The sequence below is a fragment of the Sminthopsis crassicaudata genome, chromosome X, assembly GCF_048593235.1.
Source record: "Sminthopsis crassicaudata isolate SCR6 chromosome X, ASM4859323v1, whole genome shotgun sequence".
NCBI classification, from domain to species: domain Eukaryota; kingdom Metazoa; phylum Chordata; class Mammalia; order Dasyuromorphia; family Dasyuridae; genus Sminthopsis; species Sminthopsis crassicaudata.
The window spans coordinates 47407342-47434221 of record NC_133623.1 but is presented as its reverse complement, the minus strand read 5'-3'; the positions used below and the strand labels follow the sequence as shown (position 1 = coordinate 47434221).

The following is a 26880-nucleotide window of genomic DNA, read 5'->3' as shown; positions in this document are numbered from 1 at the left end:
GAGAGCTTGATGCTGATCCTGGCTTTACCACCAACTGGTTGTGTGGGATAGGAAGAGAATGTAGATCTGTGATTCGAATTCCCAGGAGAAGAACCTTCTCTGCAACTGATAGCGTTAGAGTTACCTAGAGCACTCACAAGTGATATGCCTGGGGTCATACAGCCAGTATGTGTCAGAGCTGGGGCTTCAATTGGGTTTTCCTGGAGTCACTGATAAGCTCTCTAACCACTATGTCCTGCTTCCTTTCATACTAGTATATTATCCCTAATACTTTGTTTCCTAGTCTGCAAAATGATACGGTTGGACTAGATCCTTTAAGTCCCAACTGGCTCTGAGAGGCCAGATGCTATTTCAACTAAGCACTAATTTACAATCTACACCACCAATAGTGTTTGTGGAATGCGTAAAGATGAGATAGTCACTACAAATGTCCTTTCTAAAAAAGCACGTGTCATTATTCTAGGTTTGTGTTTTCAGAAAAATATTCCACAGGCTCAGAGACAGTCCCTCCCTATACACACACTTCACATCACAAAACTCAATTTATACAAGGCCTTTCCTGACCCTTCCCTGATGGCAGTGCCCCTGTTACCACCCTTAAATCACTATATAATAAATTCTTGGCAAATGAACGTCACCAAACCGAATATTTGGACCACCTCCACCCAAAGTGATATAATGGATGTTCCCAAAAATAATAGCCAAAGACAAAATGCCTGGCTAAATTATACATGTGCTTCCAAATGCAATTTAGGGAAGAGGACTAAGAAAGGAGAAGCAAGGGCAATAAGGATTTGATTGAGCTCCAGATAGATTTAATTTCCCTAATTTCTTTAAATTTAAGGCTGCAATCATTTCTCCCTAGTCTTCAAAAGTCAAAAGAAATCTACCTGCAGAGAACATCAGGCCAGCTCTAAGAGGCACCTGACAATATCCCCATGTTCAACTCCCATCGGTTCCGCTCGATACAACAGGGAATGCTGGGAATAGGTCTGTTTGGAGCAGAAAAAAAGGGAACGCTTTTGACCACGGCAGGAGGGAAAAAGCAAAAGCAAGTGGCTCTCTGGGAAGGAAGAGAATGGATTTCAGGATGAACTAAAAAAAATTTTCATAACTGAAAGAACTGAGGTCTAGGCAAAAACAGCAGGTCAAGCAGATAAGTTATTTACCATATAGTCTTGGCAGAAGGCAATATTCAAGTACATTATTATTCTTGGATTTTTTTTAATATTATAGATCCAGATACTGGCTTTTCTTCCAAAGCCTCCAAGAGAAATTAATGTAGAGAACTTGCTCCCCAAGAGAGGCAAGAATTGAACCAGAATTGGTTTGTAAATCACAAGGTAACTACTTAAAGAAAAAGAGAAACATGAGGGGAGAAAGAGTCCAGAATTTTTTGGGGGGTGGGGTGGGGAGAAAGTCATATATAGTAGAGTTGCTTTTACTTGGAGACAGAAGTATAACTCTGATACACAATCCCAAACTAGTAACACTTTATAGATAATAAAATCATATTTATTTAAAGTAATAAGCCAAAAATAGACCTGCAAGAGATGCACTGCCAACAGTGTACTCTCTGCACTCCCTCAGCTTCAGTTTCCCTCTCTGTTAAATGAAGACGCCATATCAGATAAAATGGCCTCAGAGGTCCCTTCAAACTCTAGGCCTAGGATTCCAGAGCCCACCAAAAAGGCAAGAATTCAAGGGGTATCCACTGGAAAGGGGAAAATGACAAGCCAGTCTTTCTCACTGGGAAAGCCCTTCATGGGCATTACCCAAGGTGAGCTTAGGCACTTTCCGGATTAGCCCCATTTTACAGTTGTAGCAAGGAAAGGTAAGAATGTTTCAATTACTTGCCCAAGGTCACACCGTTAGGCTCCGTATTCTTCATTCTTGCCCCATTCCCCATCCATCAAAGACCAAGTCAAAATTCCAGAAAGTGTCCCTTGGTACCCTTCCACCTCAGTGACTCACATCTTAGCCTGGCTCATACCTGAACAAACTATATCTCTACAACAGACGGCCATTCACTCTCCTTGGAGCTTTCTAAAGAAGGAAGGAGAACTCACCACTTTGTAAGGTAGCCCCTAACTGTGAGACAGTTCTCTCAGTGAGCAAGATTTTTTATACTACTTTTTATACTACTGCTTCCCTTAACTTGGTTCCTAATCTCTGCCCTCCGATGCCAAATTGAACAAATGTGTCGCTTTGTCCAAGTGATAGCCTTTCAAATACTCCAGGACCGTTATTATCCTGCCTCTACTCCCACCCACCCAGTCTTCTCTACTCCAGGCTGAACAGCATCAGCTTTTTTAAACAATCCTGAGATGAAATTAGCACAGATAAAATTCTGGATTTAGAGGCGGGAAGACATGGATTCAAACAATTCCTAGATGTGCGCTTTGTAGCCCTGGTAAGTCACTTAATCTCAGCTTCCTCATCTATACAATGGGGAAAATACTCGCTACCTACTTCACAGGGGAGTGTTTTAAGAATCACCTGATTTAACATACATAAAGGGTTTTGAAAATGTTCTAATATGTTTCTTCCTCCTCCTATTCTTATTCTTATCATCATCATCATTTATTATTATTATTATTATTATTATTATTATTATTATTATGTTACATGACATGATCCCTAGACTCTTCATTCTGGTTCCCCTCCTATGGGAACCCTCCTTTGAGTTTATTAAGCTCCTTTTAAAAGGTGGGGGGGCTGAGGACAGGACAGAGGCCTCCAGCTGGGATCTGCCCAGGAAAAGCCCAGCCAGTAGAACATTCCAAAGGCCAGGATCTTGTGCTTCTTAAAGCAGCTCAGGATTCTCTTGTTACCTTCAGCTGCCATATTTTACCGGTGGTTTTCTAGCCATATATTCCGCCCATGACTTGTGAAGCTGGCTGTTTGGACGCGGGGTTAAGCACATCATTCAGCTGAGCATATCACCGTAACCCATCCAGATCTTTTGGTCGCCTTACTGTCGGCCACCATCCCACTCCCAACTTGGCCCCCAGCGCTAGCCTCCAGGACAGTCTACTCTTCAAAGTCTGAGGGGGACTCCCCCCCCCACCCCATGTACACTGAGGTCCAAGTACCTACCGGGTCAGTCTGGCCCCCCGCGAGCTGCAGCTGCACATCTGCCTTCAGGACCAAGAAGCGGGGGCCCAGGGGGAGGCCTCGGTCCTGTGCACAGCCGCGGGCCGCCCAGTCAAGCTGGGCCCATTTAACCACCAGGGGCTCCCTCGGGGCAACTTCTGCCTGGCCCGGGCCAACGCCCAATGGGTGCTCCCACTGCGGCTACGTGGCGGGGAGAGCCCCGAGACCGTCCCAGCGCCATCTGCTGTTGCAGACCTTCTTTCCCTTCCCCTCAGCAGTGAAGAGCGAGTACAGCCTGGAAGGACCCTCGGCTCCCGACTCCAGCCAGCCCAAGGGGTGGTACGCCTTTGCCGCACCGTCCCCCCCCACTGCGCCCCACCCACTGCGGCCCCCCACAACCTTCACCTCATGCCTCTCAAAGAGAAGGACTTCCTGCTCTTCCCCATCGTCTTCGTCATCCTCCGGAGCTCCTGAGCGGGACTTCAGGGAGACCGTGGACCCCGAAGCCAAGTCCTGTGCCATCCTTGGCCCTGCTTGGACCGCGCCCTTCTGGCGGGGCACGGGAACAAGCAGCTCCGCTCCCAGGGGGCCCCCTGCAGGCTCTGAGGAGCTTTTCTGCCCCAGGCTCCTTCACCCAGCAGCCCCAGGCTGGGTGGCAACCCCAATGGCAACAACTGTATCTTTTCTGGCTTCATCCAATTAAAGGAGAAAAATTGCATAACAAAAGGCCGAGGCCATGCCCCTGGGAGGCTCTATGGGAGACCTCCTCAGAGTTAGTTCACCTATGACCTATGGCTGTGGGTTCAGTCTTTCATCCCCAGTTAAATCTAATGAACTCTTCTATTACCCAGTCCAAGAGCTCCATCCTGTCCCCAGAGAGCATGAGCAATGCTGAGATGTGGGTACACAGAGTATGTCTATAGCAGCCCCTCTCCCCCCCCCCACTCCGTTATACCATGGATGTCTAATAGCCCCCTCAGAAAACGAAATAAACTTCGTCAGGCATGGCCTATTTTGGAGGAAGCCTGTCTAGTTCTCAATGACCCCAGTTTCCCCAAGGGAAGCACCCTCCATCATGCATTCTAGGGTTTCTGCAGGAATCAAAAGAAAGCTCAATGGCTGACAAACTTCATTCTCTATCCTTTCTCCAGCTAGGAAGAAAGAGGGAGTTATTGATTTTGCACAACTCTGCCTTACTTAAATCTAAATCATGTGCACGTCAAGATATCGTTCTTGACGTCATCAGTCCTGGATGAACAACAACAATAGGACCACCTCACCTGTTCCCCGGCTTCCGGTAGACATCAGTGACTGGCTAGACGATTGGGTGTAACATGTCTTTAAGTTCCCAAGGATAGAGGTTGAGGCTCTTAACCTTTTGGTTTGTTGGAACACTTCTGGCACTTTGGTAAACTCTTCACACTCCTCACAATAAAGTTTTTTAAATACATTGTAAAAATGTGCAGGTTCACAAAAAAAAACAAATTAGATTGACATATTGCTAGCAAGATATTTTTTAAGGTCATGGAATCCAGAATTAAGAAGCCTTGATATCATTTAACATCAGTTTCAACTCCCTGAGTTTTGTTCTCACTTTCCCAACACAAAGATGGTCATTCTTAAAAAACAAAATAAACCAAGAAAACAATAGTAGGCCTGCTTTTTTATCACATTTTTTTCACTGCATTCATCCTTTGCTCCTCTGTTTGCCCCCAACACAGCAAGAAAAGGCCACAAGTATTTCAAGTCCATCTAAGCAATCTTTTTTAAAATTTGTGTTTCTTCTAGCATCAGAGGCTCAAAAATAAGGCTACATCATTTGTCTCAGGCCACAGAGCTAATAAAGGACAAAAGCAGAATTTGAATCCAAGTCTTTTGACTCCAAACCAAGAGCATTTTTTGCTGTCCCTCTGTCTATGTATGACACAGAAATGAGCTCACAAGTAGTTGTTTATGTTACGCCTGCCATAGTAGACAAACACACGCTTCCATTTTTTATCTCCACTGCAGGTTCTTATTCCCACACTCCTTGTCTCTGTTCCTGGATATTCCCACAATTCCTTCTAGTCACTGATATTGATTTATCACTACCATTTTCTTCCTTGTACTTCTGTTTCCTGTTGCTCTAAGTTTCTCAGTTTTCCTCAATGAAAACTTCCTGTAACCATTGCTCCTTTCCTTACATGTAACAAATTAGACACTTTGAGTGCATTTGCACCTCTTTCAACTCTTCTTCCTGGATGGATGTATTTTCTTTGGGATCTTAGGACTGCATCTTGGTACTGTAAAAACTATCTAGCTCCTAATCCCCAGTCCCAGAAGTCTGGTCTCTGGATAGCTAGAATTTGACTTGGATTAATTCTTTCTGGGAGATTTTTCTCAAACTTTTATTTTTTTCATATGCTTCTCCCAAACTCCTTCAATTTCATCCTTGATCAAGACCCATTCAATCTCCTCGCCATCTTCTATTCATTTGCCTTCTCAAAACTTTATACTGAATCCTGTGTCCAGAGTCAGCAAGGATCTGCTGGGAATCTGCAGCCTTGCAGATATCATAAGGCAAAAAAATAAATAAATAAATAAGATGTCACATTTTTATCACTTGGAAAATAAAAAATTCCAGAGTCTAAGGACTGAAATTTAGCATCTCTGACTCTAAATGGCACCCTCTAGCTTGAGTGTGCACTAATTCCCAGAGAAATGTTTTATTTGAGCTTTCTAAATAATCTCCAGGGACCTCTCTCTTTGGGACACAATCTTTCTTAGGTGATTTGATCTTTAATATAATTTATGGCCTTTTGCAACCTATTTATAAAACTTTTCCTAAAAGCTTATATGAATATATTGTTTCAAACAGTGGATAATACAAGTTTTAATCTTTGTTCCATTTCATGATCATCTTGAAATTTTACCATATTTAAAATGTAAATTAGCCATATCACAGTGTCAGACTGAGGAAAGGATACTATCCCAAGAGGCAAGAGAACTTAGGTTCCAGTCCCAGCTCTCCACCAACAAGTGAGAATCTTTTTCAAAGAGCCCTTGCTTCTCCAACTGTACAATGAGGACACTGGATGAAATCATAACTAAGGGCTTCCCTTCTTGGCTGCTCCGCATTCGGAGACCTCACATGGTTCTAACCTTTCATGAATCCAGATTGCTTTTCTTTGTTTTATAAAAAAGCACTCTAATAACAGCAATACAAGCTAACTTAAACCTTAAAAGGCTATTTTCATGAATGACATTTTATAAATTGCTTTTCCCCTTAGCCTGGAATCACCAATCTACTCTTCTCAAAGCATGGCCTGAGTTTGAATCTGAACTCTGGTACCTCAGAGTTAAGTAACTAAATAGCTATATGGATCCAATATGTATACAAGTAAACCTCAAGCATATAAAAAAGGAATACTCCGGAGTTTAAAGGGGAAAGAGTTTTAATATGTCAGGGAGAGGTCAGGGTAATACCTAAGTCAGGTCTTAAAGGAAATTAGGGATTTCAAGAGGTGGAAGTGAGGAGAGAAATAATTTCAAACAAAAAAAGTTCAAAGGCAGGGAAGAAATAGGAAGAAAAATGAGAAATGTAGGTGGGAGTTAGACTACAGAGCGCTTTTAATCCTGGGTTTAGGATACTGCTGGGGTTTTTTCCCCTTAGAGGTAACAGGATGAGTAAGAGGTTAATATGGTCAGATCTGCGTTTTAGAAATAGCAATTTGGCAACTGTGGAGAAGATGAAGCTGTGCATAAATAATGTCTGAGGTCCCTTCCAACTCTTAAAGTCAGTGGTATTCCGAGCACCAGTGATAAATGCCTTATAGCTCAATGATGAATCCAATTTCAGGACAAAAATGTAGGAAAATCTGGCCTTGTGCCATTCTGCCCTTCTAGCTTATCCCCTTGTCAAGGATGAGGAAATATTCTGGTGAAAATTCACTCAAACTTTGATGGCTACACACAATAGACTAAGACAACTAGGGTTCAGGTAACTCATGAGGATCCGAGTCAAATGTTTTTCATGAAGGTATAGGCAATAAGATCTATTTTCCCCAATCTTAATCTGGGTTCTCCTTGAACCTTTCCCTCATTCCTTCCAAGAACCTGCATTTCTCTTAAATGTGTTCAAAGACATATTGGAGACTAATTATACACTGTTTCAAAGTCCGATTCTTTTTGTACAGCAAAACAACTGTTTGGACATGTACACATATAGTGTATTTAATTTATACTTTAACATATTGGTCAACCTGCCATCTTGGGGGGGGAAGGAGGGGAAAAATTAGAACAAAAGGTTTGGCAATTGTCCATGTTGTAAAATTACCCATGCATACATCTGGTAAATAAAAACTATTAAAATTTAAAAAAATAAATAAATAAATAATTTTTAAAAAGACACATTGGAGGAAAGAAGACATCTTTAAACCAAGAGCAACTGGAAATTCACTGGGATCTCCTCTAGGACTCAGGCTCCATAGGACAAAAAAAAATGATTTTTTTCTAAGTAACACACTTTCTGATACTAATATGTCTGTCTGTCTCTCTGCATGTGTGTCTCTCTCTCTCTCTCACACACACACACACAAAATATACATCCACTTTTTAAAAAGCTTTTTTAAAAGATCTAATTGGACTTTTTAAAGTACTTCCCACTTATTTCCAGAAAAAGGAGATTGCAGGCACAGATGACAAAAGCTATGAAATTGTTTCCAGTGGCATTAAGTTGGATGGGACCATGAACATTTTGGATGGCAGAGCTGGGATCCCAAAAGATCTAGAATCAAATAAGATACATTAAGTAGGGGAAAAGGGAAAGTCTTGTATTGGGTTAAATAGAAACCCAGCTAGACAAGTTCAGGATAAGAGAGGAATGACTAATTGACAGTTGTTCATATATAAAAACCCTTTTAAGTTTTAAGCCTGCAAGAACAAGATGACAGTGTAACTTGGCAGCAACAACAACCACCGCCACCACCAAACCAACCCACATGTGTTCTTTAACCACACTAAGAGTCATAATATCTAGAATGAAAGAAGAAAGAGTTATACTGCCCCACCTCCAGTCTGTCCACTCTCTAATCCTTTGTACAAATGCAAATTAATACTTAAGAAAACACAAATCTGACCACATGCCCTCAAAAATCTTCAATGACTCTCTAGTACTTCTAGTGTAAGACACAAACTCAGCCTGGGATTTAAGGCCCTTCAGTGTTTGGTACCCACCTACCTTATTAATTTTCTATCACGTAATTCCCCTTCCCAAGCTCTAGTCCAGTCAAACTGTCCTGTTCCAGCTCCTGTCTCAGTTTCCCCTCCTGCCCATGCCTAAAATACTCTCATCCTTCACTATTGCATCTTGAAATCCTTAGATTCCTTCAAGATACAACTCGGGTGCCACCTTCTACAGGAGACCAAGCTTAATCTCCTTAGACTCTCTCCCTCCTGAACTTACCTTGTATTATTTGGCATATATTCAGAATTTACTTATCTGCAGGTTACATTACATCTGCCAACGTCCCAACAGACTGTAAATACTTTGAGGGCAGGGGTCACTCTTGTTTTTCCTCTGCCTCACCTAGTACCTTGCACAAAGCAGAACCTTCATAAATGCCTGCTGAGTTGCCTTGTTGAATTAGACCACATTTGGACTACTAAGTTCTATTCTGGAGGCACATTTTAGGGAAGACACTGACAAATAAGAATGGGTCTAAAGGAGGGTGACCAAGACTTTTGGAGGTGAGGGAAAAGACAAGCCACTGGTATCTTGAAGTATTTGAAGTCATGGCTTGTTATCCAGGCCACGACAGAAATGGCCGAGTTGGGAGGAGCCTGACAGAGCCCACCAAGCAGGTTGAAGGAAGGCAAGCATCTTTGTCCTACAGGACCGAACCAAACTTTTGTGGAGCGACTTTGTCAGATCAGGGGTCCCTCCTCCCTGACTGTGGCTACCTCATCTGGTAAATTCTATTTTTTACTCGTCTCTTAGTGCTTTGGAGTCCAGCACTCAGCAGATATTCTCTGATTAACCCCGCCAACCTTTCTGGGTTTGCCTTTTCTCGCCTTCTAATTCAGATCTTCTCAGATGGCCCCCAGGTGAGTACAGTCCAATTCCAGTGGGAAAGGGGATTTGTCTAATTACCCGTGTGTATCGGCCCTGCCTCAGGGCACAAGGAAAATGCTATGTGAGCAAGGACTACACTTTTTTTTTTTTTAAAGTAGAAATGATGGGATGGAGGGAATTGCAGAAAGTTGAGCTTGATATAAAGGGAAAACTAACCATTCGAACAGTCCCACAGTGGAATGGGCCACCTTAAGAGCCAAGTTCCCTTAACTCAGAATGACACATGCATGGAAACTTAAGAGTTGGAAGAGATTTCAGCAGCCATCTATTCAAACTCATGGGACTATGAGGAGCAGCACGGAACTTGAAAGCTGGGAAGATCTGCATCCCCAAACCTTGCATCAAACACTTGTTACTTAAATGACCCTGAGCAAATCACTCGACTATGCTGTACCTCAGTTCCCTCGTCTGTAAAGGGACAGAGTGGTTGGACTGGGAAGCCCCTAAGGTTCCTTCCAACTCTAAATCTATTATCCTATGATTCTAAAGCTAAACCAGAGTCTCCTTAACAACATGCAAGTGGTCACCCAGCTTTGGCCTGGATATCTCCAAGAGGAGACTGCATCATCACTTGTTCCGAGACTTTGCAAAAGGGATTCCTGTTCAAAATGTATTCCACCAGATGCCCTCTGAGGTCTTTCCCAACTGAGATTTACCATGGAAAATGCAATCTGCTCACACTTTACATTCATTCATTCATTCGTTCAACAAGCATTTATGAAGTGTTCACTGTGTGCTAGGCTAGTGGAAATACAGAAATCGAAACCTTTGGGGAGCTTTCATCCTGGGGGGAAAAACATGTACATAGATCTGCAAATAGAAAATATATATAAAGTAAATACAAAATAGTTGGGGATGTCACTCTCTAAGAGGCAGAGATAAGGAGAGGATGCATTCCAGGAATGAGAATGGCCCATATGCAAAGGTATGGAGAAGAAAGATGGAAGAACTAGGATCACAGGGTAGGGATGATGCTCCCAAAGTGATGAAACTGTGCATATCCTTTGACCCAGCAATACTAAGTCCACACTCTAAAAAGATCCAGGAAGAAGGAAAAGAATTCATATCCACAAATATATTCTGGTAACTCTGTTTGTGGAAGCAGAGAATTGGAAACTGGAATGGGTACCCATCCACCCGGGAATGGCTGGACGAGTTATGGCATGTGAATGTGATGCTATAAGAAATGAAGAAGGGGATGGTTTCACAGGAACCTGGGCAGACTTGTATTAACTGATGCAAGTGAAGAGGTCAGAACCAGGAAAACAATTTATGAGATAACAAACAATAATTGTAAAAAAAAAAAATCAACTTTGAAAGTCTAACTGATCTATACACAAACCACCCACAATTCCATAAGACTCAAAGTGAATCCCACTGCCCACCTTCAGAAAGGTGATGGATTCTGAATACAATTTGACACATTTTTTTTGAGATGGCCAATGTGGGAAGTTGTTTTGTTTTATTTACATATAGTTGCAAGAAGGGATTAGATTTTCTCTAAGGGGGATAGAGGCAGAGAGAAAAGGGAGAAGGAGAGAGATAATCTTCATTTATAAATAAACCCAAACCCAAACCCAAACCCAGTAAGAACTAATTTTAAAAAGAAAATAAATAAGGGGAAAAACTCAGCAAGTAGATTAACCCGGCTGGAATGTGGAATATGTAAAGCAAAAGAAATAAGACGAGAAAGGTTGGAGCCAGATCCTGAAAGGCTTTAAATGCCAAACAGAAGGGTTCACATTTTTTTTCCTGAATACAAAAAAGAACTACTGGAGCTTTTTGAGAAAGGGACTGACATATTCCTAAAGCAAAGACAGGTTTAACTATCAATTTGGCAGCTGTGTGGAGAATAGATTAGAGAGGGGAAAGACTTGAGAAAGGGAGACCAATTAAGAGGCTGTCGTACCAGTCCTGGGGAGAGATGAGAAGGGTATGATCTGAGGTAATGGCTGTGTAAGAAAGAGACAGATACAAGAGATGTTACAGGGGTAGAACTGAGAAGACTAAGCACCTGACTGAATATGGTAAGGGAGAGATGGAAAAGTCAAAGATGGCTGCAAAGATGTGAACCTGGATTGAAAGATGGCAGGGCTCTAGACAGAAATACAGAAGCCAGGGAAAGGGAAAGTTTTATGGAGAAAAAAAGGAGCTCTTCATTGGATTTTTTGCCTACAGAAGCCACAGGGAGATGTGGAACTAGATCTCTGAAGACTTGAAAATGGCTATCTGGTATTATCTACATGGAGAAGATAATGGGGACAAATGAGAGGGGGAGGAGAGGACCAGACAAGACAAGACACAGGGCAGGGCCTGGGGGTAAAATCACAGTAAGGCAATAGGAGAGAGATGATGACCCAACAAGGGAAACAAAAAAGCAGCAACAAGAGGGGTAGGAGGATGAAAACCCAGAGAAGTCAAGAAGTGTGAGGACTAATAAAAGCCACTGGGTTTGGCCAATGAGAGATCATTGGTTTTCAGTGTTTTAAACAATTGTGCTGATCTCATTTTTCCCTCTTCTTTTTTGTCTTTAAACCCCCCCCCCCCACAATTTGTTAAATGGGATGGTTCTTGGGAAGGGGGAAGAATACTAGGGAAAATGATGAGGTGGTAAAAATCAAAAGACATCAATGGCAAAGGGCTGAGAAGTAAATGAGGATAGAAGTGGAGGCTGTTTCTAGAAGTCTTGTTATGAAATAGCAGAGATATAAAAACAAAAGCTTGAGGGAATTGGGGGGCTAAGGGATATTGCTTTTTTTTTAATGGACCAGAGGCAGAAAGGAAAGAGCCACTGGAAATGGACATAATAAAGAGGAGGAGAGGAGGCAAAGGATGATTGTGAGGACAGTCTATCAGAGGGGACTGTGAGGGTATGAGATCACAAATAGGGAAGATGGCCTTGGAAAGGAGAATGATACCATCTTCAACAGAGACTGGAGAAAAAGAGGAGAGAAGAAAGGATGATGTCAATGAATTCTGAAATGGCTAATAGGAGAAAAAAGGGAACCAATATCAAATGGCGTTTGGGTAAATATGCCTTTAGTCTACATTCTGTTTCTCCATCCTCTCTGCCATCTTACGTGTATCTTGGAAACACAGTCTGTAATAAATTTCAGAAGTGCATAAACTATTCTGTTCACTAAGAGGGCTCCTGGATACTACGCAGGGGGTCTTTGGACCAGGCACTGAGGAGGATACAACAATGAACAAAATGTGATTCCAGCCCTAAGTCTAGTGGTGAGAGCAAGACAAAGGCACAAATAGACTACCCAGAGTATGCTAAGGACACAGGGGAGATATGAACAAAGTGCTCCATGGGAGTCCATGGGAGAGAAGATAAAGAAAAGTGCATTGCTGAGAAGGTTTTAAAGACCTTTAAAGGCCAGTGAATCTGTGACAAACACTTGAAGCACTAGGTTTCACTTCTCAACGTTCTCTGGTAAACTTTAAGGATGGGTGAATCTCAGCAAAGATGCACTCTCCTCTCTAACTGCAGATGGAAACCCTTTAAGGCCTCCCAGAGTGTCTTGGGGATCACTTTCTGGTGAGCAGTCTAACAAGAGTGGCTTTTGGACTGCAGGCACAGTCTTTCCCTAAATGAAGTCCTAGTAGGGCCCTGACCAAGCTGGAATTGTTCTGCTAAGAGTTCTTATGGCCTCAGGGTCATTGACCTCCATGCCCCAATGAGGCACTGGGAAAGGGACTTTCCAGTGGAGGTCAGAGACTATTCAGCAGTTATTTGTATAAAGCAAAAAACAAAAAACAAAAAACAAAACAAAACAAAACCAAAAAAAAAAAAAAAACAACAAAAAAACAACAACAAAAAACCAAAACAAAACAAAACAGGTTTCCTTCTTTGGATTAGGGTATTTTAAATTGAAGAAAAATCAGGGAAATTTGTCAGGTCCATGAACAAAGAGTGGGGGGGCGGTGTTTACAGCCTGAAACTTGAAGTTATCTTAACCTCACTGAAATAATGAGAATTTTCTTTTTTGCCTCCTTCAATTTGTAATATATACTGCAAGATTCTAGAAAGCAGTGTGGCACAGTGGCCAGAACCCCTGGACCGTAAGACCTCGGTCCTCATAGCAGTTCTGACGGCTGGAGACCTTGAGGCACTGTATAGAATGCCTGCCGCTACATCTACTGTCCCAAAACAAGGGCCTGGCTTTTGAATAAAGTCAACAAAATTGTGGCTCATCATTTCTGGTTTGAAATTAAGTTACAATAACTCTAGATCCCATTATACAGCCAGGAAACCCCCCCCCCACACACACACACAATAAACAAACCAGGAGGTAGCAACATGTCAGCTTTTCAAGACTGGTTTTCTGATAGATAAAAATCACAAAGGATTTTCCATTGAAAAACCACGCCTATCTACTTAACATCCCTGGAAGAATTTTAGAACCAGAAAGGAAGGACCTGTAGCATCCATTCCAACCCTCTCACAGGAGAGAAGAGAAAGATGAGACCCAGGGAACAAAATGGGGGGGCTCATCCAAGATTCCCCAGTTAGTGAGCAAAGCAGCTGTCAAACAAGACCTCCCTCAAGCTCCTATGCCCATTCCACTCTCTGCGTTAGTAGCTTGATGGTTTCTGTACTGAACCAAGTCCCTACATCCCTACTGTTTATTTTTTACCCAAATCAGTGATTTCATCCATATAAGGAATTCCCACTGTGGAAGTCCTTTCTATCAATGCAGATTGAGGCATTTCCTTTTACTTATTCTTAGACTTGCATTGAGGCAGACATGATTTGCTGGGGATCATGTAGCCAGTCTGTATCAGTAGCATGATCTGAACACAGGTAAAGGGCTTCTTTTAAAGAGGTCCTAAAAGCATGTCCCACTTTTATTTTCATGGGAACATAGGTTTAGAGTTGGAAAGTATCTCAGAGATACACATGAAGAAGGGAGGCTCCCAAAAATGAACTGATGGAGCCCTCCAGGTCTCAGGCAGTATGTATGCAATAGGATTCAAACTCAGATCCTGTGACCATATCTTCTCCCTCTCTCCCTTCCTCCCTCCCTCTCTGTTGTCTTCTTCCCTCCCTCTCTGTTGTCTCCCTCCCCGTTGTCTCCCTCCCTAACTCTCTGTTCTCTCTCTCCCTCCTTCCCTCCCTCTCTATTCTCTCCCTCCCTACCTCTCTGTTTTCTCTCTCTCCCTCCCTCCCTCCCTCTCTGCTCTCTTCCTCCCTCCTTCCCTCTTTGCTCTCTCCCTCCCTCCCTCCCTCTCTGTTGTCTCCCTCCCTCCCTCTGTTCTCTCTCTCCCTCCCTCCCTCTCTGCTCTCTTCCTCCCTCCTTCCCTCTTTGCTCTCTCCCTCCCTCCCTCTTTGCTCTCTCCCTCCCTCCCTCTTTGCTCTCTCACTCCCTCCCTCTCTGTTGTCTCCCTCCTTCCCTCTTTGCTCTCTCCCTCCTTCCCTCTTTGCTCTCTCCCTCCCTCCCTCTTTGCTCTCTCCCTCCCTCCTCTCTGTTCTCTCCCTTCCTCCCTCCTCTCTGTCTCTCTGCCCCTCTGTCTCTCTCACACACACACATGCACATATTCTGTTAACCACTCCTCTCCCTTTTTTCCATGCCTTCTATGCACTATATGGCACTGCTTTTCCCTTTTCCAGCAGCAGAAGTAAAACTATCAACATTAGCAATCTCGCCATTAAGAACACAGACCAAGAACACACCCACATAAAAACCATAAACGTGTAGTCCTGGACAATGTGTTCATTTAGGTTTTATCTCTTTATTTTGGGGGAGGGGTGGGGGAGGAGGGTTGAGAAGGAAACACTTCTTTAAAAAGAGCAGAAAACCCTCTTTTGCCTCTCGCATTAAAAAGTACAGGTGGCTTTTGTAGAGTTAAATGTGGAGAAAAATAAGGCGACACCCCTCCCCGGCCCCAACATGGAACCAGCAAGATTCTCTAATGCTTGGTAAAACAAGGCGACCGATGGCCAACGACCAAACCAATGCTGTAAATTCAAACCAATTGACTGTGCCGGAGGCGACACAGTCCCACTGTCACTTTAATTGCACACAATTCCACTCAGCAGCTGCTGGTCCAGGCGCTGGGGTTCACTGTAGGCTCTTAAGAGTAACCTTGAAATATTGTCAGTCAAACTCCTCTCCACATCACCCGCATGCTGTCCAATTAATGAGGAGGGAAATCACCCATCAAGTCAGTCATCCAAACAGAAAGTGATCTGGGAGCTGTTAAGCTATGAATGCAATATTTGAGCCCTATGAGACAGGAAGAGGTGGTAGTGGTGGGAGAGGGGGGGGTAAACAGTTTCTATAGAATAAAAGATACTGAACATTATCCGAACAGCTGGAGATAAGGACTGAACATCAAGAAAAGCCAAACTTGCTAGGACTCCCTTGGGGAGAAAGGGACCCCGCAAATCCTTTGAGTCTTTTAAAGTGCCAAACGTTCTTCCAAAGAACCTTTGGTTTCTCTACTTCTAAAGACCACCTGGTCCCTAGAAGCTTGGGAAAAAAAAACCCAGAGCCCCGTAGGGATACACCCACCACATATGTCAAAACACAAAGTTCGGGGCTATTCGCTTTCTGCTCTCACCGTAAGACTCCTTGAACTTAGTTGGAAAGGAAACTTAGGAAGCAACCAGCCCAAGCACCTCATTTCACACAGGGGAAACTGAGGCCCAGATGGATATTCCCCCACACAATAATAAACAGAGTCTTCAGCCCCAAAGCCCAGCCTTCTCCCCATCACAACACCAAAGCCAACCTTTCTTCTTCTCATGTTTCACGAGGAGAGAGAAATAAATCTATGCTACAGATGTGTTCCGGAGTTGTTCCGGTTCCAAGTTCATCTGCTCTAAAATGTATTCCACATTTATAGCAATCAATTAGCAAACCCAAGGAGTTAGAAAACCCAAGAAGAAATAAAACCAACCTGACAGCCAGAAGTGCTTCGATATTACCTTTGGATGCCGAAGCATCGAGGCTTTTGTGCAAACTTCTCAGGGTACCACCTACTACTACCAGTTGCAGCTATAAGACGGGAGAAATTCAATACAAGGCTACGGCAGAGAAGCGTGCACAATTAAGGTACGGGGGGGGGGGGGGGGTGTGCCACCAGAAACCCAGAATTTAAACAAGGCATCTGTTCCGGATGCCGTGGCCGGGGACAGGCGAGCTTTCCGCAGCAATTGTGACCAGATCGTTATAACCCTAGCGTTTAGCCTTCTGTCCAGGTCACCTGGAGCAAAGAAAGGAGGGATGCCCTCTGGGGAAAAAGGGAAATATTTTGGCAAAATCAAGAGCACATACTGTACCTGTGTACTGAACCAGGAACATCGCCTCGATCTTCGGGGAAACTAGTCCACAGCAGATTCTCTGGCCAGCTATCCTGCTCCCCCCACCAAAAGAAGAGCTAGACAGCACCCTGACCCCCTAGCACGAGCACACGTGTGTACACACGCACCCCAAGGTACACCCAGACACCGATACACACCCCTACCACCACCACAATTCAGCTCGGATCCGACGCTTCTGTGGAGCCTCGATCCAGCCGAGCTACTGAGCTCGAGCAAGAGAAAGAAGGGTGGTGGATTCTGACGCCACTTCTACTACACTTACACAAAAGCAGTCAGGGGGAAATCCAGGAGCCTTGAAGACAAGGGCTGGAACGAGCTTTTATGAATCGCTGATCCTGCATGTGTCACCATCCATCTCCAAAAGACGGACATTTATAGGCTGCCTCGGGAGGGGGGGGGAGAAGGGGGGAGGAGGCTGGAGAGCAGGTGGAGATGCAATTAGCAGTGTGTTCATCGGAGAATTCGTAAGGGATTTCATACATCAGTGCCTAAAGAAACAGGCTGCAGTTGACAAATCAGAACTTCCCGATTTGCATGCCTTGGAAGAAATCTTAGCTCCCAGCCCCAAACAAAAATCAGGCTTGCCCACACTCACAGGGCAGGAGGCAAAGTGACCCCTCCTCTTCCTTCTGTCCCCCGGCCACCTTTGTTCTTGAGAAAGCAACATGCAGAAAGAAAATTGGTTGATTTTCCCTGAAGAATTCTACTTAAAAGGCTGAAAACAAAAACAAAAACAAAAACAAAAAAAAAAAGGAGGGGGGCTATAAAGATATTAAAGTTGATTGGACTTGGCACCTCTCAATAAAAAAGGTAAGCTGCTGATTATCGTGGGCCAACTCTTCAGCCCCAGAGCTGTTCCCCGGGTACGCTTCTCATACCTCCGGTCAGTAGCTCACACTGGTCACTTAATGTTTAAAAGCAGAGGACAAACCTCAGCACCCATAAAGCAAAGCCCTAAAACTCAAGATGAAAAGCTCAGCCATCTCCATCCTCCCACCCTCCTACCCCTAACTCCCTCGCTCTCCGGGGGACCTTCAGTAAGGCACTTGGCAATCAGTGACTCCGTTTCCTGATTTGCTAGCCAGAGATAATAGCATGTTTCCTACCAGCTTCTCCGCTTGGCACAGTCTGGGACCAAAGGACCGTTCCCCAAGCATCTGGCCTTCCTGATGTGATAGGCAGTTCCACTTCGACCATGGGAGATTTTTCAAAACAGAAAGTACCAGATACGAAGATGCTAAAGAAGCAACTGGAATAACCTCTCTCTACCTCAGTTTCCTCATCTGTAAAAAGGAGTTAGTCTTGATGGCTTCTAGCCACCATCACTGATGTTCTAGTCTAACTCTAGATCTAGGGTTCTATACAAACATGAAACAACAGGATATGGTTAAAAAAAAAAAAAAAAAAGGCAAGGAATGAGGAGGTCGGAGCCCTGGATTTGAGTCTTAGTTCTTTTGTTGGTATTAGCTCTGTGGTCTTGGATATGTCAGTTTTCTCCCCTCTCTGTCCTCAGTTTTCTCATGTATAAAATCAGAGGGCTGTCCAGAAAAAGCCCGAGATGCCTTTTCAGCTCTGCCATTGTACTCCACAACATGAAAATGTATGTGAAAGCTCTTTGTATACTTTAAATCACTATGTCTATTCCTCAGACTGTGAACTAGCATCGAAGATCCCTTTAACAAAGGCAGAATTGGCAAGTGGAGAAGGGGTGTGGGTGAGAAAGGAAGGGAATACACAATTTCACAAATATGGTCACACAGGCTGGCCACAATACAGCAGAAAAAGTACAGGATTCCGACTCTGAAATCCTAAGTGAGTCTCCCTGGGACTTACTCTCCTCCTCCATAAAATGGGACAATATTATGTCACCCCTTTCAGCCGGTGGCTGCAAGTCTTCAAGAGACAGAATGCTACAGCAAGCTAGGTCAAAGGGAGTGGTGAGTAAGCAAAACCGCTGTTATCACCTACTTGCACCATTTCCAGAAAGCCTCATCATTTACTTATGGAGATGTTGGGTCCTCCACCGACTAAGTGATAAATGTGAGCCCTCCCGCCAGAAACTGTATCTATGGCCAAGCTCGGCCCTCTCTGGTACATTAACTTTGCCCAGGTACTCCATCGTGTTTTGCTCTGGCTCCGATTTGCTGGATCTCAAGTCAGGAGTTTAAAAAAAAAAAAGTCAAAGCCTTGTTTTGTGCAGCCCCAGGCTGCCTTGATACTATATATACAGTGACCAGCTGGCCTGAGCCGGGACACAATTTTAGCACATGAACTCCTGGGGAGGGCACACCTGGGGCACTAAGTGATCCAGGCAGTGCTTCAGGACCACTGGTGCCGGCCAAGCCCCACACGCCCACTTTCCATCTGCACAGTGGTTACCCAAGTGTGGATCTGGATCCACAAGCCAACTTGGAAGTGGCCAACAGCAATGGTGGGGGCTCCGAGAGCAGGATCACATGTCAAATCCCCTTGGCCTTGTAGAGTGCCATCTGTGGCCTCTAGCAAGTAGTCAGCCCCCTTCCTATGGCTAGGAACGACAACCGCCCCGTGGCATTTAAGGAGGCTCACTGCTACCCCTGAAAAGTCCCAGGAACATCTATGGAAAAACAATGGCATGATGGGGGGACCTAAATCCCAGAGAATTCAGGGATTACAATCTGACAGCAATCTGGTCCTTCTTTTCAAAAATATACAGAGACTGGAGGTCCAAAGTATTCCAAATATACAGGAATAGTACTTGATTTGTTCCCACAGAGATATGCTGAAGTCCTTCCATGCTATTGTGGTCTTTTCTCCAACTGTTCCACCCCCACTTTCTCCTTGAAGAGGAGGGTAGGTGGTTATGACGTAAAAGAAAAAGCCCCATGCTTGGTTGGCATACTGGGGCATCAGGAGCCATTCCAGATGTAGGTAGAACACAGGGCTAGGAGCCAAAGCTCAACAGAGACCTATGACACTTACTATGTGACCCCGGGCAAATCTCTGCCTTAATGCCGCGGAGAAGAAAATGGCAAACCACTCTAGTATCTTTGCCAAGAAAAGCCCAGGATGGTATTGGAGGGCTATGTCACTTAACCTTGCTTGCCTCAGTTCTCTCATCTGTAAAATGAGCTGGACTAGGAAATGGCAAAGCACTCCAGTCTCTTTCCCAAGAAAACCACAAATAGGGTCCCGAAGAGTCGGGTACAACTCAACAACATTTACTAGCTTTGTGACTCTGGGGAAGTTACCTGTCTGCCCCTCAGCTTCCTAATCTATTAAATGGAGATAAGACCACTTGAACTGCCCATCTGTCATTGTTGCCGGGAAGAACCAAAGGAGAACATGGCAGCGAATGTACTTTGTAAATGTAAAGGAGCAGGGACGGGGAGAGAGTCTCGCATCCTGCTTCTGACGGTGATTAGCTACATGATCTTGAACAGGTCTTTAAACCTCTACGCCTCCATCTTCATCAACAAAATCAACAAGCACTAGATTAAGCCCCTTTGATGTGCCAGGCTCAGTCCTGAGAATACCAAGACAAAAGATGAAATCGCTTATATTCCATAGGGAAAAAAAACCGCATATAAATATGTCTATACAGAGTAGACGTATAGGCAGGGAGGGGAGAAAGAGCTAAAAAAAAAAAAAAAAAAGCTTCCCAAGGAGGTGGAGCTGGGGAAAGAGGGGAGGGGAGACCAGTCTGGAAGGAGATGAGGACTTCTGAGAAAGAGGTGAGGAAGGAGCACACTCTAGGCACTCAGTAACTAAGTAAACACTGCCGTCTTGAGCCAGCAGAGAAATCTGACCTCCGATTCTTGCTCGCATTATAGCTGATGGGATCGTGCAGCTTTGCACCTTTGGGCTCATGATGAAGCCAGACCCACCCCACCCCCTTGGTCGGCCTCCCCAAGAACGGTCTGGGAGCCATGTTGCCATTAGCAGCCACTTCCCTTTGTCTGTTAGTCTCATTTGTCTCAAGAACAGCAATATTGAATGGATTTCCCTTCATTGAAGAGTGTGTCTGCCAATAGACAAAGAGCTCCCGTGGAAAACTCCTACAGCTGTGGATGTTCTGAACAACCAAGAGCAAAGGTTCCGATCCTGGGCCCTTCTAGCAGCCTGGCAAAACCCGGGGAGCCCTACTCAGAATCCCATTTGGAAAGAATTGACAGGAGTGTTACCCTTTGATTTGGGGTAAGTAAAAAAAGCACATTGTCATTGTTTTCTCCTTTGGGGTCAGGGACTCCTTGCAATGTGTCCACGGGCCCCCAAGTCTGAAAGGTCTCCTGGTCTGCAGGTAGTATGAGGCTTGACCCATTGGGCTGTCTTTACAAGCATTCAGGGGCTGCCATCACCTTCACCATGGAAAGGCAAGGATGGGAGCAAAGGACTCAGACTTTTTCTGTTTTTCTTAGTTTTAGGGGCTGCCACAGCCAGTGAATTCATCAATCCATGGCCAGAATTCTAGTGTTGGGTACCTCTGTACTACAAGTCCTTCAGGGGTTTCTAGAATTATAGGATTTGGAGCTAGAGAGGGTCTCCCCTTAGTTTCAGTCTCTGACTCTTCATGACCCCTTTTGGGGTTTTCTTGGCAGAAAAACTGGAGTATCCTTCACCAGCTCATTTTACAGATGAGGAAACTGAGGCAAATAGGGTGAAGGAACTTTCCCAGAGTCAGTGTGATCAATTCAAAGTCTGAAGTCAGATTTGAATTCGGGAAAAGGATTCTTCCCAAGTCCAGGCTCGGCACACTATGCACTGTGCCACTAGCTGCCCAGAGAGTGTCTTGGAAATCCTCTAATGCAACCCTTTCATTTTACAGATCTGAAAATTGAGTCCCAGAGAAGGGAAGTGGGCTGCTCAAGGTCCTTGCTTAATTAGCCAAAGAGCCTGCATCCAAATTGAGGACCCAGGCCTCTTCCCACTGCTGGGCTGCCTTCTTTCTTTTATTATCAAAGAAGCAGAGGAAGAAGAAACCTTAAGGGCTTGGGTCCTTTTCTCTTCTCTGAAATCCCATCATGTGACTCAGCAAACTGTAAAAAGGGCCATAGCCCAGATACTTCTAATCCTGAAAGCATTTGAAAGCCCCTTCTCTGCTCCAAAGGTTTCATTGGCTCCCCACTGCCTTTAGGATAAGAGAGGAGCTTGGAAGGCAGCTAAGTGACACAGTGCAGTGCTAGAGCGAGGATGCTCTGAGTTAGGGATCGTGCCTTAGAGTGGTACCACTGCCTGTCTCCGTTTCCCCATCTGCAAAAGGGGGATATTTTGCAAAGCTCAAAAAGTGCTCTAGAAATATTAGCTGTTAATATCATCATTGTTATTTCAACTCTTCCAGGTCCTATTCCAAGGAGGGACACTAAACTGGCTCTCTTACTGCTTGTCTTAGAGAATATTTTCCTGTACTGAGACTGGAGCCAGAAGACCCGGATTCAAGGATCAGTTCTCCTATTTCACTAGCTGGGAGACCCCGAGCAAGTAACAGCCCCTCTGAGACTCAGTCTCCTCATCTACCAAATGGGGCAAGCAGCACTTTTCCTAACCACCTCCTAGAGTTCTTGCGACACAAATATACGCTCTTATTCTGCCCTATCAAGTGTGCCACATTCCAAATGTGCCTACTTACTGTGCCCCATATACAACACTGCACTTTCCTCCCTCTGTGCTTTTGCCCAGACTGTCCGAGCTCCCTCCATCGGCCCCCCGCTGCTGGCGCTTTATTTTGGGTATACACTATATTCGACTTATCTGTGAATATGTTGCATCCTCCCAGTAGAACTAAACTCCTAGAGAATAGACCCTGTCCTTTGTGCCCCTAGAGTCTGGGCCCACGGTCAGTAGGTGCTTGCAGACAGACTAATAGTCCTCACTGGAGGAATTGAGCCATTTGCCCAGAGGCCCTCACTGCTTCTCTCTGCCATGGACAAGGGATAAACCCAGGGAAGCAGAGCACAGGAGGAAAGTCAGGGAAGACAAACTCCCATTGACAGGAAAGGAACAAATCCAAGGGCCAACTTCCAATTTTTCCCAAGTTTCCTCAGAAGGACCATTCAAACTACAGAAAAAAGGACCCAAACCGAAGGCTTTGTTGTTGCCTTCTTTTCTTTCCAAAGTAAGAAGAGGCTCAGATGGCAAACATGACTGCCACTATGTCCCATGAGGTAGTGGGAGATGGAAGCAGCAGCTTCTAGACAGATTAGCAAGAGCTGAAAGAAAAGCATCTGAGCATCCTGGGTAAAAACACAATGCTGCAATGTCTCCATTATCCTGATTGCGGGCAGCCAAACCCAAGCACGGAGCTTGCCAGTGCCTTCCCAGAAACCATCATCCAACCTGACTGATCTATGCAAATGAATCTCCCTTGGTCAGGCCCCAGTCTTTTGAGTCTAAGAGACTAAATTCCCAGAGGGCTGGAAATCCTAAGCTTCTAGGGCCCTCTAAGATCATTTATCCCGTCTCCTGTTTCTAAAGAAATGGAAAATGAGGCCCAGTGAAGGAAAGGAAGCTGTCTAGGACCATCTAGCTATGATATTTGGTCTAACTCCTTTATTTGACAGATGAGGAAACTGAGGCTGAAGTCTGGAAGAGACTCGCCTGAGGTCAGCCAGATAGTAAGTGGCAGGTCTTCTGACTCTTAGTGCATTGCTCTAGCCACTGCATCTATCCTACTGCCTCTAGCAATATGAACTGAACTGGGAGCCCCTGACTGAGGCTGTGTGACAAGAAGAAAGGAGTCTCTAGACCCATCTCTGGGAGGGACTAGCCATGTGATCTGGGTCTAATCCTCTCTGTAGCTATGTGACCATCTCCTCTCTAAGACTCAGTTTCCCTGACTGTAAATTTGAGGAAATAATGGCTGCTGCTCTTCCTATCTCATGGGGGTTGTTTGAGAGAAATCCGTCCCTATACTACAAAGCATTATGGAAATATCAGCCATAGTTCCCAGACCTCTCTCTCGTGCTCAAGTGGGACACGGAGGGGTTTATTCCCACAGGCCATGCCAGGGGAGCACAAGCCCAGGAACAGCCGTCCTAGCCAGGCTGGCCCCATAGCATTGGCTGGTACAACTGTTTGGGGAGATCTTTAGTAACTGACATTTCAGTAGTGCCCCACAATATGCAGAAGGAACGTCACACAAATGGCTCCTTGGAGCCCCTCAATGAGAAGGGGAGGCCAGCACTACCAGTAGTAGTCCCAGTTTAGAGATAGGAAACTGAGGCCCAGAGAGATTAAGGGATTTACCCGGGATCACGTGGTTAGTGAGAGACACAAGCTTTGAACCCAGGCTTTCCTCCTTCCCAGTCCAGAGTTTCCTCTCTTCACTGCCCCCCCACCTTCAATGTGTGTACAAGGCAATGGCCACACCCAAGAAATCAAAAGACTTCTGAGTATGGACAAAGAACAATTATTAACTCTTAGGTGGCAAACCCCTTTGTCCAGAAGTCAGTGTTTTTAATGTCTATTCAAAGGCAATTACAATTGTTCTGTGCCCAATCATTGGGCCTGATCAACCAGAGGCCCACAGAGTCAGACGGGCAACAGTCAAGGAGCATTTCCTATGTGCCCGGCTAAGTATGGGGGGGGGAGAAGGGGGCAACAAAGAGCTCACAGCACAGAAAGAACTCTGTATGTGTAACAGAGAATAAAGAGATGGAAGGCAATCTCAAAGGGGAAGGCACTAGCAGTTGGGGGCCTGGGAAAGGCCTTCTGGAGAAGGAGAGTCTTAAAGGAAGCTGGGGAAGCAAAGAGGCTGGAGTGAGGAATGGGAGCATTTCATAAATAACAGGCTCAGGAATGGGGCAGCCAATGCAAATGCAAGGAGTCCCTATGGGGTGCCAAGTAGCAGTCAAGTCAATGAGCATTTATTAAGCTCCTCTGGGGTGCCAAGTAGCAGTCAAGTCAACAAGCATTTATTAAGCTCCTCTGGGGTGCCAAGTAGCAGTCAAGTCAACGAGCATTTATTAAGCTCCTCTGGGGTGCCAAGTAGCAGTCAAGTCAACGAGCATTTATTAAGCTCCTCTGGGGTGCCAAGTAGCAGTCAAGTCAACGAGCATTTATTAAGCTCCTCTGGGGTGCCAAGTAGCAGTCAAGTCAACGAGCATTTATTAAGCTCCTCTGGGGTGCCAAGTAGCAGTCAAGTCAACGAGCATTTATTAAGCTCCTCTGGGGTGCCAAGTAGCAGTCAAGTCAACGAGCATTTATTAAGCTCCTCTGGGGTGCCAAGTAGGAGTCAAGTCAACGAGCATTTATTAAGCTCCTCTGGGGTGCCAAGTAGGAGTCAAGTCAACGAGCATTTATTAAGCTCCTCTGGGGTGCCAAGTAGGAGTCAAGTCAACGAGCATTTATTAAGCTCCTCTGGGGTGCCAAGTAGGAGTCAAGTCAACAAGCATTTATTAAGCTCCTCTGGGGTGCCAAGTAGGAGTCAAGTCAACAAGCATTTATTAAGCTCCTACTAGGTACTCAGGCACCATGCTGAGGGATGAAGAGAAAAAGAAAGAAAAAAAGTCCTTGTCCTCAAAGTTCTTACAGTCTAATAGGAGAGGAGAAGAAACATGTAAACATCTATGTACAAACATCACATATACAGCATAAGTTGCAGACTACAGAGCTCGTGCTGGGAAGGAGCCTTGACTCGACCGTAAGTAGGCAGCATGGCATCCTGGCCACTGTTGGAAGGGGTTCCCTCATCTGGGACTTCCCTTAACAATGAGCTTCTAAGTCCAGTCCCGATCTCAATTCCTCTCCCCGTTGCCTTTTAAAAACACCATCTGGCTTCCTTCTGCCCATGGGCGGAGAAAAAGTAGGCAAGCTTAGTGTGGAAGAGAAAGGAGCCTCAGGCTCAGCATGAACATCTTCAGGAACAACCATCACTGCCTCTCTTTCCAGAAGCTTAGAGAGTCATAAAATAAGCAATGTTCCAAATAGCTATCCTCATTGAAACAGCCCATGATGGGGTTCAGAGAGGGCCACTGACTTGCCCACAGTCACACAGCTAAGCACTGAAGCTGGGTCTCAAAGCCACGTTGCCTGAATCCCACACCAAGCCTCTTCCACCCTGTCTCACTGCTTTATCAGTTAGTCTGGCAAGGGTTTCTGGGGGCCCTGGCCTGTCCCTGTCCTCCCCCAAGATTAGACAGCTGTCATGTGGTACATTAACATATTCATAAGGTACCCGCTGCCGCCTGGACATATTAATTGCTGGTGTCTGATAGTAGCAAGAAGACTTGTCATGCGCTCAGCTAAGAAGCCCGACCTCTGACAGCCCAAAGCCCAGCCTGCTGCAAGGATGGGGTAACTGAGGGGGCGCCAGATAGGGAGTCTCCCCTCAGGCCTTCCCTCCCACAGCCCGGGGGCCTGTGCTACACCCAGCCTGGGCTCAGCTGCTGGGTGTGGGGGGGGGGGGGAGACTGGGTTCTGTGCAGCAGAGGAGCAAACCAAAGGTTAATCAAAGACACACGTGTTCTCTGCCCAAACAGATCCAAGACACACACAGAACAGGGGCTTAACCACAGAGCAAACACACAGAAATTGGATGATTCTCCTGAATTCAAAGAGCAAAATCTTCTGCCTGGCCTCCCTTCCCAATTCTCCCCTGCCCTTTACAGACACCAGCGTGCCCTCTCCCCCAGGCTACCCTTTGGGTCTCCATTTCCAGCAAAGAGCTGAGTTACTGAGGGGGGGGCAAAAGTCCCCCTCCTACCAGAGAAATAGTAAGCAGAAGGAGGAGTACCCCAGGGGATCTAGAGAGATGCAACAGAGTAGAGGGCTGCTCCCTGCTAGCCCTGCCCTGCCCTCCGTGGCTTACCACCTTAGCCTGACCCCATCTTTAGCCCAGCTCCAGGCTGCACCTCCAAGGGCTCCCAGGCTTTTCCCACCAGACATCCCTGTAGTCATCTCAAACCCAAGATGGCCAAAATAAGACTTATTACCTTGCGCTTAAACCCCTTCCCATTTTCTGCCAAGGCCACCGTTGTTTTCCAAGTTGCCCAGCTCCGAAATTCTGGTATCATCCCTGACTTCTCGCTCTCCCCCAGCCCATCCAATCAGCTGCAAATCATTTCCCTTGCCCCCACTCCTAGCCAAGTCCTCCCACCCCTCCCCAGGACCACTGGGCACGGGCCTCCCGGTGGGGCTCCCCTGCATCCTCCACACAGAGGCCAAAGTGATTTGTTTAAAACCCAGGCCCGCCTATGTCAACACCTTGTCGGTAAACTCCCGTGGCTTCCTTTTACCTCTGGGATAAAAGGAAACTGTCCACCATTTCAAGTCCTTCACGACCTGGCTCTGATCTGCCTTTATACTCCTTCTCTTCACATACTCTCTAGCCAGCCAAACCCACCTTCTCCCTGGTCCTCCCCTG

The 26880-nt window shown here is 45.4% G+C and overlaps 1 protein-coding gene across 16 annotated transcripts in view; it reads right to left on the bottom strand.

Annotated features, from left to right (window-relative positions):
• The window catches only part of ENOX2 (ecto-NOX disulfide-thiol exchanger 2), a 273360-nt gene that overhangs the window by 230970 nt on the left and 15510 nt on the right, over nucleotides 1-26880 (bottom strand). For 3 of the 16 annotated variants that reach the window (XM_074278299.1, XM_074278303.1, XM_074278305.1), the window contains exon 1: nucleotides 16500-16866. The exons of 11 other annotated variants lie outside the window; for them this stretch is intronic. In XM_074278299.1, the coding sequence (XP_074134400.1) occupies nucleotides 16500-16521 (22 nt within the window). In that variant the 5' untranslated portion in view covers nucleotides 16522-16866. Of the gene's footprint in view, nucleotides 1-16499; nucleotides 16891-26880 lie in introns of those variants that run through there. 2 more of the 16 variants (XM_074278301.1, XM_074278302.1) reach the window with 1 other exon arrangement.